This window comes from Oryx dammah, unplaced genomic scaffold (genome assembly GCF_014754425.2).
Source record: "Oryx dammah isolate SB20612 unplaced genomic scaffold, SCBI_Odam_1.1 HiC_scaffold_2, whole genome shotgun sequence".
In the NCBI taxonomy this organism is placed as follows: Eukaryota; Metazoa; Chordata; class Mammalia; order Artiodactyla; family Bovidae; genus Oryx; species Oryx dammah.
Window position 1 is genome coordinate 26,833,032 of NW_024070186.1, and position 19,426 is coordinate 26,852,457.

General features: G+C 35.7%; 1 protein-coding gene across 1 annotated transcript in view; it reads right to left on the reverse strand.

Moving 5' to 3' along the window:
* Window positions 1-19,426, reverse strand: part of PIK3CB (phosphatidylinositol-4,5-bisphosphate 3-kinase catalytic subunit beta) — a 99,953-nt gene that overhangs the window by 8,455 nt on the left and 72,072 nt on the right. The window contains exons 15-19 of the mRNA XM_040233687.1: window positions 18,711-18,889; window positions 17,753-17,862; window positions 16,927-17,005; window positions 2,607-2,774; window positions 1,315-1,438 (exon numbers count right to left, since the gene is read on the reverse strand). Coding sequence (XP_040089621.1) covers window positions 1,315-1,438; window positions 2,607-2,774; window positions 16,927-17,005; window positions 17,753-17,862; window positions 18,711-18,889 — 660 coding nt within the window. The remainder of the gene's footprint in view (window positions 1-1,314; window positions 1,439-2,606; window positions 2,775-16,926; window positions 17,006-17,752; window positions 17,863-18,710; window positions 18,890-19,426) is intronic.

Sequence of the window (19,426 nt, forward strand, 5' to 3'; positions counted from 1 at the left end):
ACTGGCTTTTAGTTTTATTAATCTTAACTATTATTTCTTTCATTTCTATTTCGTTTATTTCTGCTTCGATCTTTATGATTTCTTTCCTTCTACTAATTTGGGTTTTTTTTCTTCTTCTTTAGCCAGTTGTTTTAGGTGTAAAGTTAGGTTTCTCTCTTCGATGTTTTCCTTGTTCTTGAGGTAGGATCTTATTGCTATAAACTTCCCTCTTAGAACTGCTTTTGCTGTTGTCGTGGTTTCCTTGTCATTTGTTTCTAGAAATTTTCTTATTTCCCTTTTGATTTCTTCAGTAACCTGTTGTTACTTTAGAATTAATGACAGTAACCTGTTGTTTAATCTCCATGTCTTTGTGTTTCATCCAGTTTTTTTCTTCTAATTGATATCTAGTCTCATAGTGTTGTGGTTGGAGAAGATGCTTGATATGATTTCAATTTTCTGAAATTTACTGAGGTTTGATTTGTGACCCTATATATTTCTTATTCTTCAATATCTTATTAGAAGGGAGTGACGAAAAAATGGAGAAAAACTAGCGTTTCGATCTGATTAACCAGTAGTCTGAGGGGATTCTTTTAAGTGTGGACACAAGGTTCATCTCTCAAAGCCAAAACCAGAACTACACAGATCTCCAAGGAGGTATAAAACTCTGGGTCCCTCTGAGAGTCAGAGTTCACATAGTGGCCCAGAGATTTTTATTCTGGAATTCCTCTAGTGTCAGGGAATTACGGCTAAACTGAAAAATATCTCAAATTATTTTATCTGTCTTTGCTTACAATAAAAGATTTACAAATAAAAGTCACTCTGAAGATTTAGAAATCTTTTATTTCAAAACTAAGAGTTTCTTTATAATAAATAACCTGGTGTAGTTCCTAAGCAACCCCAAAATGATATTACTCACACTCCATTTCTCCTTACTCCCACAGATGATTATATTTGATATTCTAAAAGAAAAAATAAAGTGGGATTTGTCTCAACTTTTCCGTTTCTTAATCTTTTCTTTCTTTACACCCTACATAATACCTGCTTCTTCTATTCGCAGGTACATGTGTCCCCCAAATACAATTTCTTATATTGAAGGAATAGGTCACTTATAAATAACCTCAGTAATTTTAAGCATTTAAATAAATGTTTATCACCTAACTTTAAGCAAGCAAACCAATATATGAAGCAGGTGGTATATGAAACAAGGGGTGGGAAATAAAAGAAAAGCCAAAGACATGACTCAGAGAATCATAAAGAATCTGAGTTTTGTTAGGAGATTGTGCTGCATATAACAGCATCACTGAGGTCCTTGGCAGACTCTGGCAAGCTGCTTACCTGGCCAGTTTTTTTGACCATGATGTTATCACTATGTCTGTCACCAATCCCAAGGACATAAGAAGCTACACAGTAGCCGGCACAGGATAGGGTAAACTCCTCAATGGCTCGGTCCAGGTCATCCCTGAACAAGAGAAAAAAAACAGAAGAAAAGATTTTAGTCTCCAAATATCGGATGGAGCCAATCCACATTTCTGATTCCTTTCAGAGGAGCAGGGCAGAGAGGAGTCAGCAGGCTGGCTCAGATACCAGATAACTAGAAATCAACTATTCAAACTGCTGTGTCCTAGGGCTCACGTTTCAGTGGGGATGGGGGGTAGTTTCATATGAATAGTAATGAGAGGAGACCACCAGCTTTGCTGGGTGATACTGGGCTTTGGAACACTCTTGCAGTTTTGAACAAAGACTAAAATCCATATTTAAGAGTTAAGTATTGAGGTTCCAATCATTTAAGTCAGTGATTTAAATCAGAAGCAACTAATATAGACCCTTTAGGGACGAGGCCCTAAATCAGAACCTGAAAACTGATTCTCATAGACAAGTTCTTGGATTTTGCCAATGATAAACATTTAAGTCTGACTTGAAAGTCTTAAGCCAGTAATACTTTTAGTGTTTTCTTCTCATTGAAAATTCTTTAATTTCCTATGTATTAGGGCTTGTCCAACACAATAACAGAAATAACACAATTCCTGGGCTTCCCTGGTGGCTCAGGTAGTAAAAGCATCTGCCTGCAATGCGGGAGACCTAGGTTCGATCCCTGGGCTGGGAAGATCCCCTGGAGGAGGGAATGGCAACTCACTCCAGTATTCGTGCCTGGAGAATCTCATGAACAGAGGACCCTGGCAGTTCTCTGGGGTTACAAAGAGTTGGACACGACTAAACGAATACACAGCACAACACAATTCCTAGCACTGTATTGTTTAGATTGGAGAGACCACTTGACAAACTGATTTACTGCTACTGTAAAAATCTAGTGAAAATTTACTTAGGTTCATACATTCCCGTAATTACAGAAGTTCATGCACTTAAAAAGTTATATGCTACTTGTTAAATGCGTAAACTCTAGGTTTGTTAAACTACTGCTTGGCTCTGAAATTTGATCTAGATGAAGTAGAATTCAATGCCAATCTTCTGTTAGACTCTAGAAAGACCTGTTTGTCATTTTGATCTAACCAGGAATAAAGCAATAGATAATATTAATATTTCCTCTAGGACACTGATGAGTCTACCTGAGAGAATAGTTATTTGTTTGACAGTTAGTTCAGAAGAAAGACAAACAAAAATACACGAACCCAGAATTGTACTCTTTAAGCCAGTTCAGAAGGGCATCTTTGTTGAAGGCTGCTGCTGCAGCAACATTGCTACTGTTCAGCTGAATGTCAGCAATTGTTTCAGAGGTGCTCACAACTTCAATGAGGCCAGAACGGTCTCCTGTTGCTAAGCAGCCGTAAGGTAGCATCCTGAAAAGAAGAAAAGGGATATAGAGAGTCACAGGTCTATGCATCCATAAATTGAGAGATTGACAGTTATTTTTTGCTTTGAATTTTTAAAAAAGTTTTATTACTACTGATACCCTTGTCACTACTGTATCAGTCATATAAAAAAAATTAGTTCCACTTTCAGTTAGAGTATAAAAATCTTGGCCAACAAATAGAGTACTTTATAGAACTCCAAAGTGCCAGCTAAATGTATCATTTATTACCTGATTATTCTGGTACAATATTCTACTCATTTATGCAGGTAGACAGAAGCATATTAGAGAAAAGAAAAGTCTTTCATTTTTACCCTAAATTTTGGAGAAGAGAATCACCCTTTACAGAGCATCTAGGTGCCACACTGCAGGTTAAGCATTTTATACATTACCTTGGTTAACAGCAACCCATCCTTCCACTGTTCAAGCCATAAACTTAACGTAATCTATGATTCTTCCTCCCGTTCCCAATATTTACCTATCTTGAAAATGCATACAGTCTAAGAAGTTCTTTGTCTCCACCCTTCCTTAACCTACCACCCTAGTTCAGGTCACCACCACCCCTATTCAATTACTCACATTTCCTAACTAGTCTCCCTGCTTCCACAGTATAGTCTGTTCTAAATGCAACAGCAGTATGTGCTGTATGCTCAGTCATGTCCAGCTCTTTGCAACCCCATGGACTGTAGCCCACCAGTCTCCTCTGTCAAGGCAAGAATTCTGGAATGGGTTGCTATTTTCTCCCACAGGTGATCTTCCTGACCCAGGGATTGAATCCACGTCTCTTGCAACTCCCTGCATTGGCCTCCATTTAAAATACATCCATAGGACTTCTCTGGCACTCCAGTGGTTAAGACTCCATGCTACCAATGCAGGGGGTGTTGGTTTGATCCCTGGTCAGGGAACCAAGATTCCACATGCTGCACTTTGTTACCAAAAGATTTAAAAAAAAACCAGCCATTCATGCCATTCCCCTGACCGCAATTTTTGGCAATTGCTTCCCATCTGAGTGTAAGCCAACGTGCTTACTGGAACTCCCAAGACCTTCAATCTAGTCCTGCTTCCCCTCTCTTAGTATCTTTCCCTTGTTCACTTGTTTTTACTACACTGACTCCCTTGCTACTCCTCATACATATCAGGTACAACACTCTTTCATTCCTTTATCTGTGTTATTTTCTCTGTCTACAACATTCTTCCCCAAGACATCTACATGGCTTATTCCCTTACCACTTTGAAATCTTTCCTGAAATGGCACCGTCTCAGTAAAGAATTCCCAAATCATCTTATATGACAACAAACTACCTGCTTTATTTTCCTCGATAGCCCTCAACATTCCAAAATCCTGTACATTTGTTTATGTGTTTGTTTATTGTCTATCTCTACCATTAGGATGTAACTTTCATCAGACAGGGATAATTTATGCACTGTGTATCTTCAGTACCTGAGAGTGTGTACAAAGCAGTCACTCAGTAAGTATTTCTGAATGAATTAAACAAAGTTAACAACAAAATTCCTATAAGTAAGGTAAGGTCCGTACTTATCAATTTTACAAGCAAAATGTAAACTTAATTTGCAAAAAAGTCATCCATTTAAGTAGAAGATCCAAGACTTAAAACTAGGTCTAGGTGGCTCTAAACCTATCTTTTAAACCTGATACAGTCTACAGAGTGATTGACTATATAAAAGGTCTCTCAGGCTGCTTCCTGTACAAAATAATTTTAGCTAAATTGGTATGTAGCATTTTGCTTAAATTTGCATTTATATGATCCCTAATAAAAATAAACATTTTCTCAGGTCTCTTTTAGACATTTAAAGTAGAGTTTCTTTTGTGAATTAGTTAATCAGATAAATTTGGTCTATTTATTACAGTTTTAAACATTTTTCTTAGAGATTTATGTAAATTCTTTATATATTAGTATTATCCTCTCATTTTGGTTGTCAACATTTTCTTTGGTTTTCTAAAAACTGTATTATCACGAGGACAAATACAAAATGGAATAAGATACCTTGCAAATTTCAAATATAAGGCTGGTGTCTATAGAAAATGCAAAGTATATAGAATTCATTGATTCAGTACATACAAGTGCAGCTATATGTCAATCATTGTATTAACTGCTGGTGATACAAAAAATTGAGCAAAAAAAAAAGTCCCTTTTCTCACTGATCAGATAAACCAGAAATGTGTAATGTGCATATGACTGTTGGATGAATGAGAACTGCCACTAGAACATGTCAAGGACTATGAAAGAGCTCTGTGAGGAGGAAGGACACGCGAGGGACAGAGGCAAGTACAAGGTAGAGAATAAATGCCAGATGAGGAGAGGAAATGGTCAGTGTTGGAAAGACCAGGTGGAGTTTTATCTGTCATGTAAGAACTTTACCAAAGAGAAAAAAATTGTGTGTGTGTGTTGGGGGAATGAATGAGTGTGTTAGTGTGAGTAATAATTATATAAAAGAGGACAGTTTCATTTAAAAGTTTTTGAATTTCCTTCTAACCAACAATTTTGTGGCTCTTTAAGCTATTTCCTAGTTCTAACAAAATATGGTTGGGGGCAAAATTATGAAACTACATGCTGACAGCCTGATGATATACAAATAGCCTGCCTTTACATCTGCATTATTGATTGATTTCTCTTTTTTAAAGTTTACCCTTCACTAGAAAAGGCAGCTATGGAGCATGACAGTTTTTACCAATCCCCCCATCCTTATCATGACACAGCACATGTGAGGTAAACACAGTCCAGTAAAGTGCACTTTGGCTCACTTTCCGACATTTCTTCCTACCCTACTTGTAGCCAAACTGGGCAAAAGTCCAACAACTTCCTCTTCAAAAGCAGACACTGATGAAAGCATTTAGTGTCTTGAGGATAAAATGCTCACAATGGGTAGGAAAAAACATCCTTGTCATAAAGACAGTTTGACAGAAGTCAAGTTGGGGACAAACTCTTGGAGCCCTGACCACCTTACAGGGGCCCCTTTGCACTCAACTTCTTATTAAGGCCATGACAACACTTAGTAAAGTTTATCTTCCTTTCTCAGACTCTCTGACTCAAGGCACAATTTGTTATCTTTCCATAAAGCAAAAATTGTAAAATGAGATAAATTCTAAAGCAGCAGGGATGGCAGCCCCATCACCCTACTCTGAATGGGTATGTAGAAAGTTTTCTCTGGCCTTGACTCTGACACACTGACCCAAGTCTTGGTGGCACTTTAGCGTACTGCCTCAATTGTCTTACATTGCTTCCATCTTCTTCCTTCATCCTTCTAACTACCGATACCAGTGTCATTAGAACTGCTGTGGAGCTCTTTTAAAGGGAAGTAAACCCCCATTAGTACAACTCAGATATAAAGTCACAATGAAGACAATTCTCCAAAATTCAGTACCTATTTGATGACCAGGGGTCAGAGTTCTAATACTGATGGCTTATAAAAGTTCTAATTCGGCAGGGAAGCAAGCTATCAAGAGTATTTTGAGACATCAGAGAAAAATGAAAAATATGTACTTTAATTCATGCTAATGTAGCACTTTTGCAGGAGCTAAAATATTCTGATCAAAATAGTAATGTGTAGAAGGTATCTGAAGATTTGACATTGAACTTAAATGTAACTTCGCTAGAGGCTCAGTGGTAAAGAATCTGCCTGCCAATGGAGGAAACATGGGTTCTATCCCTCATCGGGAATGATCCCACATACCACAGAGGAACTAAGCCCATGGGCCACAATTATTGAGCCCTTGCTCTAGAGCCTGCGAGCTGAAACTACTGAACCCATGTGCTGTAACTACTGAACTCCGTGCACCCTAGAGACCACGGTCCACAACAAGAGAAGCCACTGGAATGAGAAGCCCTTTCTGCCACAATGAGAGAGTAGCCACCTTTTATCTCAACTAAAGAAAAGCCAGAAGAAAAAAAGAAAAGAAAAGCTAGCAGAGCATTAAGACCCAGCAGAGCCAAAACTAATTAATAAATAAAATTATTTTTAAAAAATAGTGTGTGCTACATGAACGAGTTTAACCTGAACAGCTGGCCAAAAGAAAAAAACACAATACCAACACTGGGGCATGTATATTTATAGCAACTAAAAAAAAAAAAAAAAAGTTTAGTGAAAAAAACAGCTATTGGTTGGAAAATGAACTCAAAAGAATTAAAATCCTGCATATTTTTAAAAACATGGGGTCAGAGTACAAAAAGTCAGCAAAGATCTCACTGAACAGACAAGTTCCTTTTTCTTGTCAGACACACTCTGTTTCCCCTGAGACAGATACCAGGTTTATTTCTAGCACTCCCACATGTGGCTGCCTCCCTTTGCCTGAGGTCACAATGAACTTCATTTGATGCTAACTGTGCTTTACAGCTAAACAGAATGGCCAAAACTAAAAAACTAGGAGAAAAGAACGTAGTTTGGCTTTCAATTATCTGATTAAACTAAGGATAGTCTTTAGGTCAGTCTTTTGTAATTAAAAAGACTCATCAGATGGCTAGAATCTGCTCTACTTTAGTATAGTAGCCCACTGTGGAGCTTTATGTGCTGACCAAGGAAACAAGTGACAAGTTACCAGCCAAAGCTTGAAAAGTTTTCCCCATTTTTTATGGACAAATCAAGTAAAATCAGTTTCACTGGAGTTTACTTTATAAGAACAATTAATACACTTTTACTGAACTGAACCAGATAGTAAATATTTTAGGTACTGTAGGTAATTAAATCATTTTGTACCTGCAGCATAAATGTGGCCATAAAAAAAAGAAGGAAAAAGAAAAAAGGTAGGTCAGATCCCTGAGTTTGTGTTCCTCAGGAATAATTTCTTACATTCACCCATTCCCCTCTTATCTACATAATATTTCTTATGACTAAGGTATTGACCAAAAGTTTGCTACCTATTCAAAACTACCTGTTCTATTTTGACACATATGTATTAGAAATTTCTGCTAATTGAAAAGCAAGAATCTTTTAAAATGACAGTACTCAAAGGTCCTTTTTAGATGTACCATAATCTTACTTCTGTATTCCAATCACACCTACAGTCCTATTTATGGAACAAAACCTATGGGAAATTGTTCACTCTACCTCAACAGTATTGGAAAAGTTTACAATGGAAACATTCAAAGACCAGAGAACTCTTAAAACCAAAAAAACAAAACAATGGACAATTACATACTTGGGCCACCAGAATACTTTTATAAACAAAGAGTCACTAGGTAAGTCTTACCATAATTTTTTCTAACTGCCAAATAACAAAACAACTGAAATCAAATTTGGCGTCTGACAGACCACAATTTGGATCTAGCTCCACCACTTACTATTTCTATAATTTTTGACAAACTGTTTAAAATCCCTTAAACGTTAATTTTCTCATCTGCTGAAAGGGAATTTTCTTGTAAATTACATGATATTACACATGTGAAGAAACTAATACAATACCTTGTTCAATAAATAAATATTTTAGGTTTTAATAAATTAAACTTAAAAAGAAATAAAGAAATACTCCTAATCTTGCAGGGATAAAGTCAAGCACAAGTGTAACTGTTGCTGGCAACCTTGTGGACAAAGTTGCTATAGATACTAAAACACATAAAAATAATAAAGTAAAAAAGCTTTTAAAAGTTACAATTAATAAGAAAGAAAAGGAGACTTCTATATTCCAGATATATAGATTATTCATAGTAGTAGCTCAGGAAGTTACTGACTTGGCTGACATTTTAATGTGCATGAGAAAAGAGACATGGCATTGAGCCCCCGAGAGGCAGGATCTGGACTTGAAATCCTACACAAAGCTGGGGCTATAAAAAGGCTATCAAATGTATGAACAGAACTAGAAAACGTCGGTCTGCTCATTTATAACAGGATATACCACAAGAGTTTGCCTTAGATCTAACCTGGGCCTGGGGTGGGCAATAAAAAAGGAGAGATTCATGAAACTGCAAAAAACTCAAGCCTTCCCATATCCTTATGAGACTCAAATATAATCTGAAATATGAGAGCCTGAAGGCAAAGAGTTAACATAAAAACTGGTTGCTCATGCATAAAGATCTTGGGCAAAAGCACAAACTAAACCAAAACTCATTTTGGGAGGAACTTTCACACCCCAGGGGGCAAAGGACCATCACAGAAAACACTATATTCATCAATAATGAATTCAAAACTAAATATTAGTAACTACACAAGGAAATGAATAAGATTAAGCATGTAAATGAAAAGGTGATACCCTAAGAGAGAACAGTATGAAAGAGATGCTAAGATGATAAAGACATGAAAAGGAATAGAAAGTATAAAAAGAGAAAAGTACAGTATTAACAGGAAAAGAGGTATACAAAAATCAACACAAATACACCAGCTAAAAAACCAATTACCAAAACAAACACACCACACTGATACACGAGAGACAGACAATACTGAACAGATGACTGATGAACTGGAAGAGAGTATAAAAGAAACTACAAAAAAGAAAAAGGAGAGAAATAGCAAAGATATTAAGAAGACGTGTAGGAAAAAAAAAGGAAAAATCAAAATACATCTGCTAAACCTTCAAGAGAAAATGAAGAAAACTGCAATGCTGAAAAATGTGGATGCATTCTGCAGAAACTAAAAGATGTGATTTTCTATTAAAAAAAAAAGATACAAAGAAAACAGGCAAGTAAAAATAAATCAAAAGAAATCCAAACAGACAAATTATAGTAAAACTATAGAAACAAGGGCAAAGAAAACTTTTTTTCCTGCAATGGGAATTAAAAAAAAAAAAAAAAAAGACAGCTTGTTTAGATTGACAGAAGACTTTAGAAAATGACAACAGAGGTCAGGATACTATGGAATAACATCTTCTAGATTTCTACGGAAAGTAGCCGTCAATCTGTATTTTCAAATTCTATAACCAGGTAATATAAGCAAAAGGAGTACATCAAGGCTGTATATTGTCACCCTGCTTATTTAACTTCTATGCAGAGTACATCATGAGAAATGCTGGACTGGAAGAAACACAAGCTGGAATCAAGACTGCCAGGAGAAATATCAATAACCTCAGATATGCAGATGACACTACCCTTATGGCAGAAAGTGAACAGGAACTAAAAAGCCTCTTGATGAAAGTGAAAGTGGAGAGGGAAAAAGTTGGCTTAAAGCTCAACATTCAGAAAACGAAGATCATGGCATCCGGTCCCATCACTTCATGGGAAATAGATGGGGAAACAGTGGAAACAGTGTCAGACTTTATTTTGGGGGCTCCAAAATCACTGCAGATGGTGACTGCAGCCATGAAATTAAAAGACACTTACTCCTTGGAAGAAAAGTTATGACCAACCTAGATAGCATATTCAAAAGCAGAGACATTACTTTGCTGACTAAGGTCCGTCTAGTCAAGGCTATGGTTTTTCCTGTGGTCATGTATGGATGTGAGAGTTGGACTGTGAAGAAGGCTGAGCGCTGAAGAATTGATGCTTTTGAACTGTGGTGTTGGAGAAGACTCTTGAGAGTCCCTTGGACTGCAAGGAGATCCAACCAGTCCATTCTGAAGGAGATCAGCCCTGGGATTTCTTTGGAAGGAATGATGCTAAAGCTGAAACTCCAGTACTTCGGCCACCTCATGTGAAGAGTTGACTCATTGGAAAAGACTCTGATGTTGGGAGGGATTGGGGGCAGGAGGAGAAGGGGATGACCGAGGATGAGACGGCTGGATGGCATCACGGACTCGATGGACATGAGTCTGAGTGAGCGCCGGGAGTTGGTGATGGACAGGGAGGCCTGGCGTGCTATGATTCATGGGGTCGCAGAGAGTCGGACACAACTGAGCGACTGAACTGAACTGATAAGCAAAACCAGGAAGTTAAGGACCTTTGAAAATCCCCTCTTCTATAAGAACAACACTGGCAAAATACTGTCAACAATTAACTATTTCAGTAACATGGAAATATAAACACGGTTTGCACTGATCTGGGGAGTATTTTTTGGCTGAATCTCAGTTGTGTTTTACTGTTACTTATCCCATCTACTTTCCTGTTCTTCAGTAGACATGGCAACAAATATCCCATAATCACTGTGGTTACAGCAATCTGGTAGCTTCTAGAGGGGACAAAAAAGAGGTTGGAGCACCTTCAAAGCCTCAGTTCTACGTAACTGTCATTCTTTGAACTCTTTTGCAATTTCTAAGAAGATCGCACTAACAATTCTGTGTTTCTTTGACCTGACTGAGACCTTGCCTACTGTGAACTGCCTTTTAACTAAGGGTGTTTCTCAAAAATAACCAGGAATAAGGTGTTTAACACTGAGGCTGTCTTAAGGGTAAATAATAGTTGGGTCAAACAATAAAGAAAAACTTTAACAAAAGACTTAAAGGAAAAACTGTGGAATGAGATGTTCATAAAGGATATGAAAGACTACAACACATCCAAAGGAATCTAGAAGCTGCATGGTTGTATGCCTTTCTGGGGTTGTACAAAGGGAGAGAAAAGAATCGAGAAGGCCCTAGCACTCACTTCTTACTAACTGAGGCTTGCACAAATTAGGGGTCACAGCTCTAAATTACCTGGCTGATTCCTGAAGATAGGTCCCAACATGCACAAAGAAACCTCAGTAAAGATTGGAAGACTTAAGAATTCCAGGCATTTAAGGAAATCTGTGGTTAATCATTAGCTGACCAATAAACTAATCAGAGAAACCAGTGACCATGCATGACAAAGAACACAAACTTTACAAAATTAGTTGGGAAATCATGAAATAAACAGCAATAACAAAAAAGTCCTAAACAAGGGAAAGAACCTGATTTTCAAGGTTCACAATTTTAAAACCCTATATTAAGTATGTTCAAAGAAATAAAAGGAGCCATGTCTAAACAACAAAAGAGAAGTATAAGAATGACAAATCAGATTTTATTAGTGGTCCAGTGGTTAAGAATCCACCTGCCAATGGAAAAGGACATGGGTTCAATCCCTGGTCTGGGAAGATTCCACATGCCGCTGGCCAACTAAGCCCACGTACCTTGGCTTCAGGGCCCTACTGAAGGCCGTGTACCCTGGGGCTCATGCTCCACTGTGAGAAACCACTATAATGAGAAGCCCATGCATCACAACAGGAGAGTGGCTCACACTCGCCACAACTGGAGAAAGCCCACATGCAGCAACTAAGACAGCACAGCCAAAAATAAATTTTAAAAGTTATGGGGGAAAAATGATGAATCACCAGAGACTATATTTAAATAAACAGAAATTATTTAAATGAACCAAATACCATGACATTTTTCAAAGAACCTGAATAATCCTAAATCCTATCACATACCTAGATTTCAGAATGCACTACAATAATCAAAACAGCATGTAACCAGCACAAAAACAGACACATAAATCAATGGTACAGAACCGAGTCCAAAAGTAAACTCATTCAATGGATCAACAAGTCTATGACAAGGGAAGCAAAACTATACAACTGAGAAAGGACAGTCCTGTCAATAAGCATCACTGGGAAAACTGGATGGCTACAAATAAAGAATGTAAACAATATCTTCTAACATCATATGCAAAAATAAGCTCAAAATGGATTAAAGATCTAAATGTAAGACCTGAAACCACAGAACTCCTACAAGGGAATAGAGGCAGACAATTCCCAATTTCAAAACTTACTACAAATTAATCAAGACAATGCACAGAAATAAGATATATAGGTCAATGAAATAGAATTTAGACACTAGGAAAATTCCCTCACATTTATAGTCAATTCATGTTTCACACAAGCGCCAAGACAATTCAATGAAGAAAGAACAATCTTTTCAACAATGGTGCCGCGCCAACTGGATACCAACAGACTAAAAAAACGAAAGTGGACTCCTACCACGTACCATACAAAAATATTAACTAAAAGTGGATTAATGACCTCCTAAATAAGGGCTAAACTAAAATTTTCAGAAGAAAGCAGAGGTGTAAATCTTCATGACAGTGGACTAGATAATGGTTTTCCAGACCTGACACCAAAAACACAGGAAGCTAAAGGAAAAAATAGATAAACTGAACTTCAACAAAGTAAGTATTTTATGCATCTAAGGACACTATCACAAGAGTGAACAAACCCACAGAATGGGAGAAAATATTTGCCCATAATGTATTCACTAGGAGTCTAGTATCCAAAATATATAAGGAACTCATAACTCAAAAGACAAATATAATAACCCAATTCAAAAATGAGCAAAAAACTTGAATAGGTATTTCTCCAAATAAGACATACAAATGACTAATAAGCACATGAAAATCTGGCCGATATTATTAGTCATTCAGTTCAGTTCAGTCGCTCAGTGGTGTCTGACTCTTTGCCACCCCATGAATCGCAGCACACCAGGCCTCCCTGTCTATAACCAACTCCCGGAGTTCACTCAGACTCGTGGAAAACGCAAATTAAAATCACAATTAGAAGATTAACAAAATTGCAAGCTAGAAACTGACAAATACCTATTATAATGGGAGGTTTTAACATAACTCTGAAGTGACAAACAAGTAAAACTTTAATGAGAAGAGAGATCTGGACATAATCAACAAATTTGATATAACAGACCAGTTTATGACCTTATAGTTATTAACTACAGCATCTGAAATATTTTCAATCAATGAACATCAAAATCAGTGTGATAGAAAAACTGGGCATATGGTAATGCATATAAAATCTTAATAAACATGACATTGATCTTACACAGACCACAAAATCTGACAGTAGTCAGGTACAATAAAATTAAGACATCTTAGAGACACCAACAACAAAAAGTTCAATGTAATTTGGGAGTTAAAATAATTTAAAGTAGTTCAGGACTTGAAGAAATAAAAATAGAAATAATAAAACATTTAGACGTAAATTCTATATAGTGTGATGTATTATAAAAAAGGACAAACAAGTACATTTTAAAACTTAAGGGAAAAAAATTTATGGGAAGCAGTTAAGGCAGAAGAAATATATGTATGGTTTTAAAAACCGGAAACTAATGTCTCTGTAGCACAAATGGTAAAGAATCTGCTTGTGATGCAGGAGACCAGGGTTCAATCCCTGGGTCGGGAAGATCCTCTGGAGAAGGGAATGGCAATCCACTCCAGTATTCTTGCCTGGAGAATTCCATGGACAGAGAAGACTGGCAGGTGCAGTCCATGAGGTCACAAAGAGTCAGACATGACTGAGCAACTATCACACATACACATGCAATGTTCTGTTTCAAAAAATCAGAAACAGAATTAACACAAGTAAAAGGAAGGAAACTATAAAGACAAAATCAATGAAAAAAAGAGAAAAATTAGAAGGCCATTCTTTTAAAATACTAAGATGCAATCCTCTAAGACTAATCTAGAGAAGACTAATATGGAAAAAATACTGCATACAAAATAATTTTACAAATGTAAAAGGAGAAAAAAATTAAACATAGCAGAAGTTGTAAAATTACAACAAGATATTATAAATAGTATGGTATAAATTAAAAACAATGAAGAAATAGACAATTTTTAGTCTCAAAAGGGACTCAAGAAGAGTAGTCAAAAAAACCTAAATCCCAAAAAAGTCAATATTAGGACTAAACTTTTGCAGAGACAGAAAAGAAGTCAAGTTTAAAATTCAGAAAAAAAAAAAAAAAAAGCGTCTGTAAGATAACTGTACAGCAAAGGATTTTTTTAAAATAATACAAAAAGCATAAACCTTAAAGGAACCTACATAATTCACAGCAGAGAGAAAACACACATTATAAACACCGAAAAATTATTCAACCAAAGAAATGCCAATTAAAACTCTATGAGATACATGTTATATCCACTAGATTTGCAAAAAACTAACAAGTCTGATTGGCAAGGAGATATTTCTGGGGAGAAACATAACACTGGTATAAACATTCTGGAAGCCACTTGGTCAACTGAAGTGGTAAGGCTGAAAGTATACAAACTTTATGACCCAGCAATTCCACTTCTGGCTATATAAACTAAAGAACTCTTCCAAATGTAAGTAAAGAGAAGTGTACAAACAAATAAACAGAAATAGCTGCTAATAGGGGAATGGATAAATTTGTGTATTTACTCAAAACATTAATACAGAAGTGAAAATAACAAATTCGAAACTTCACATATTAATCTTGATAAACCCTGAAATGTAATTAAAATAAACTGCAAAAATTTACATGTGATACGATAGTTATTTATTAGAAGTTCAAAACATTCAATAGCTATATAATATATAGGTTAAGCACAAACATACATGTATTACAGTTTAGAACAATGGTAAATCCTGAGTTGTGAGAAAGGAGAAGATCATAAGAATGCATCAATTTGATCTGCATATTTCTCTTTTAAAAACGTAAATATGAAAACATGTTAATATCTGTCATTAAACTATTAAATATTTACACAAATCTGGGTTTAACAGCACAAAAATATTGTCAATTATCATCTATAGTTCATGTTTAAAATATTTCACACTTTAGAAAAACAAAGAAGTAAAAGATGAAATTATTAATAACTAGCATGGAAAAAAAATTTTTAACTGTATGGTTCTATATTATATCATGAAATATGTTTAATATTTTTCTCTCCTTAAAAGGAGTATACTATAGAAAACTAGAGAACCAGGTGTACCAAGAGCAGAGGGGATTGTATCATCTTTAATCCTACCACCCATAAGTAATGTCTATTATACCATTTTAGTTTCTGTAAACATTTTAAAATGTGTGTCATTTTTCAGGAAGTTTTTTTATGGTTGAAATAATTCTATTAAAATATTTTTTACATCTTACTTGTTTGCACCTCCAAACTGACAGAAATTCTCTATAACAATACTTTTAAATACCTGAGATGTTTCATCATATGTGAAAGCACATCATTTTTTAAACCATTATACTATTGAACAAATGTTGAAAAGGGTAGTCCAATTTTTTCTTAACTGTAAATAAAGCAAGAATGAATACCTTTGTATATAAATCTCTTTTTACATTTTTAATTTTAAATTAAATTATGGAAATATTGGATACAGAGTATAAATAAATGATACAGAGGTTTATATTAATTGATAATGGTATATGACAATATTTATGTTTCTGTTACTGCAACAGTGCTCCAAACTGTATTTCATTTAACAAAATTTTTGGTAATAAATCAATGGTATCTAATTGCCCTTTTCATTTGAACTTCTGCTCCTGCTCCTGCTGCTGCTGCTGCTAAGTCACTTCAGTCATGTCCAACTCTGTGCGACCCCAAAGACGGCAGCCCACCAGGCTCCCCCGCCCCTGGGATTCTCCAGGCAAGAACACTGGAGTGGGTTGCCATTTCCTTCTCCAATGCATGAAAGTGAAAAGTCAAAGTGAAGTCGCTCAGTCGTGTCCGACTCCTAGAGACCCCATGGACTGCAGCCTACCAGGCTCCTTTGTCCATGGGATTTTCCAGGCAAGAGTACTGGAGTGGGGTGCCATTGCCTTCTCTGATTTGAACTTCTACCTTAGAACAAATGGTATTTACATAATTATTAGCTTATTTATTTTATAACTTGAATGGCCTTTTCACATCTTCTCCCTATATATTTATTTCTATGAACTCTTTTTAATATTTAGAATTTTTATCCCTTTGTCCTGTTCATTATGAATCAAATAATGGGGTGAGTCTTGAATTTGGTTTGCTGACATTTGAACCTTATATTTTTATATAATTAAATATATCAACAGTGTTTCCAATTAAGATTTATAATTAATCTATCTTTAAAAATCCATTATGTTTCCTTTTTCTTTGTCACCATAAACCTGTGCTGCTCACTGTCTACTCCTCACAATGGTAGCAAGCAAAAAACCCTGAAAGTCCATCTAAAGACTTCACTTTCAGGAAGGTTAAAAGAATCAGGGTTACTAGGCTGAAAAAGAAGAGGCACAGGCCCTTCTCTGGCTTATCACTCTTGCGACCACCAGGGCATCTTTCCTGAGACCACCTCCAAAATTGCAGATTGGGATGTGACTCTTGCTGTCACAAGTGTAGTCTTACACTTGATGAGGTTTCAGTAAGATAATGTATTGAGAGATTGTTGTAAACTGTAAAGTATTATATGGATATGATTATGAACAACAACCAATAATAATATCAGGAAGAAATCAACAAGAAGTTTTTAAAACTCTTTCGTGGAAGGAATACAACATGAGATAAAAAGAAATTCACTAGAAATCTTACCGAAGGTCCAGACCAGCTTCTTTCCAGAGTAAATCCATCAAGCGCAGCATTTGGAGTGTCAACATATCCTGCCGTAAATCTAAGCGGGAAAAGCCCTTATATAAGTGCTTTCTACTTTATGCTTAATAACATTAATTTAAGATTAACTAATTCAGCCAGAATTAACTGGCTGGAAAATAAACACTGAAAAATAACTCTTCTGTTAATTTTTTCCCCAGAATTTTAAATTTCTTTTTAAATAGTTGTAAGCACATACACTTAGGTTCACTTAATTCCATTTAACAGACCCAACACAGAGATGATATAATCTTCATGGACAGGGAGAACCTGAAGCTCAATGAATTTTACGTGATTTGCCTGCAATCACAAAACTAATGAATGGTAGCAATCATGACTACCTTCTGGTTGGTGTGATTACTTCAGAGGCATTTCTTTTATAAAATATGGGTAAAATGTTTTAATTAAAATATAAAACTATGGCAGCAATATCCAAATTGCTATCATTGAAACAATGTTATGAACGTACTGAAAATATTCTCTTATACTTTATAAGCTTTTAACCAAAGGAATACACAGCATTGTATTTTGTAGGAAAAAGGGAAAGTTTATTACAACAATGCATGTAAGTAAGCTATACAAATCACTTTCCCAAAGGACAAAAAAAGGGGGTTTATGATAGGTCAAATTCAACTTAATGACCAGTAATAGCTACCTATTGGCTGCCATCTGTTTGTTCTACATTTTCACATCATCTTTCAGAGAAAGCAAACAGACGACAAACAAAAAATACTAAGGAATTTGGCACTGTAAATAATTCAATACATACCATCACCATTTTTAAAAATCACTCCAACTGAATCCTCACCAAACACCTTGTTGTTGTACACAAGCCACAAAGGCTTCATTTTGGAATCCATGTATTTACACTTCTCAACACTGAAAGGAAGAAAGGGAAAAATTAGCCCACTTCAGTTAAAACATATGGCAAGATTGTAATGTCGCTATGATATACTAGGCCTGGGAAAACCCCTCACCTGTTCCATTCAGGTCTACGGAAGTCAAAACTATAACATTTCTTCTTGGCAGAAAAGCAACTGTGACCCTAGCCTTGGTAGGCATGCAGTGATTACAAAGGAGCTGAATTGAAAATTCAGATTTGCCCTTCTCACCCTCTCACAGCTACATTTAAAACTCCTCCTTTTCTTTCCTTATTCTTCTTTAACTTTTGTTATCACACATGGACAATAACAATCAGAATATAACACTGGATTGTGAGTTCATTCGTGATTTCCTAAGAGGGATCAACTTTGAATCCTGATATACTGAACATAATAATTACTTTCCCATTGTCACTTTTACAGGAAAAGTAAAAATAAGAAATCATTTTCTAAGTTCATTGGAAAATTTCATTTTGATGGAACGTTTAATTAGTAAATAATCTATGATGGCTGCCAACATTTTGCTTACTAAGACTTTCAACTAAGAAACCAGTAATACAGAAAACAAATTTAATTACATACAATTGAAAGGAAATTAACTTCCACTAACCCCACTGGTAAATTTAGCTAGAAGGCAAACATCCTACTAACATTAAGAATAACTTTTGAAAAAAAAAAAAAAAAAAAAAAGAATAACTTTTGAGAACTTTAAGATTTTCCTTCTTTAATTTTATTCCAATTACCAACAGCTGTCTTCACTGCTCCCCTAAGGCACTCTCTCAGAAATCCCTCCTACAATGTTATTTAAAGGGAAGTTCACCAAGCACAGTACAGAAGGTCACTTACTAGAGTTCTGAGAGGATAACACATGGGTTCAGAGGTGACTGCAGGTCAGAGAGGGCTTCACGGTAAGCATTCTGTTTTAGACAAGTATGCATTGCTTCTTTCCCTTTGGCTCTATTTAGCTTCATTGCATTCAGTTTGATTAAACTATTTAAAGTTTTTAGTTTATTGAGTGCTTCAACCTGAAAAATAAGTTTCCACACCACCAAAATTCATTTTTGTTAAGAATAGTATCACATGGTACTATTAATCAATAACCATTCCCTATTAACTCTCCTCGCCACAACATACAGGCAGGGTAATCAGCTAAAGTAAAAATAGTACTCGCTTTATGACAAATATATTACATACAAGGAAATAAATTAATTGTGAACACTTGTTACTTAAAGTATCATTTTTCAAATGTTCACAAATCCTTTTCTTAAATAAAATCTTATAAACTAGAGAAAAGTAAAGAGACCTAGATTGCAGGTAAGAAGATAAGTATGAAACTTTACTCAGAACTCTGTAACTAATTGAGTTCAAATAGAATTTGAAACACAATAAATCTGAACCACACTCTAACTGGGCAACTCTATAGTACAAAAGGAAAATCTGCATTTTCAAGTAACCGGGGATTGACATTACTATCTTTGTTTAACATTTTGTTTAACACTCCTGTTTAACATTTTCTCAGTATATTCTCTTTCCACTAAGGGTATAACGTAAATGACTGTTCA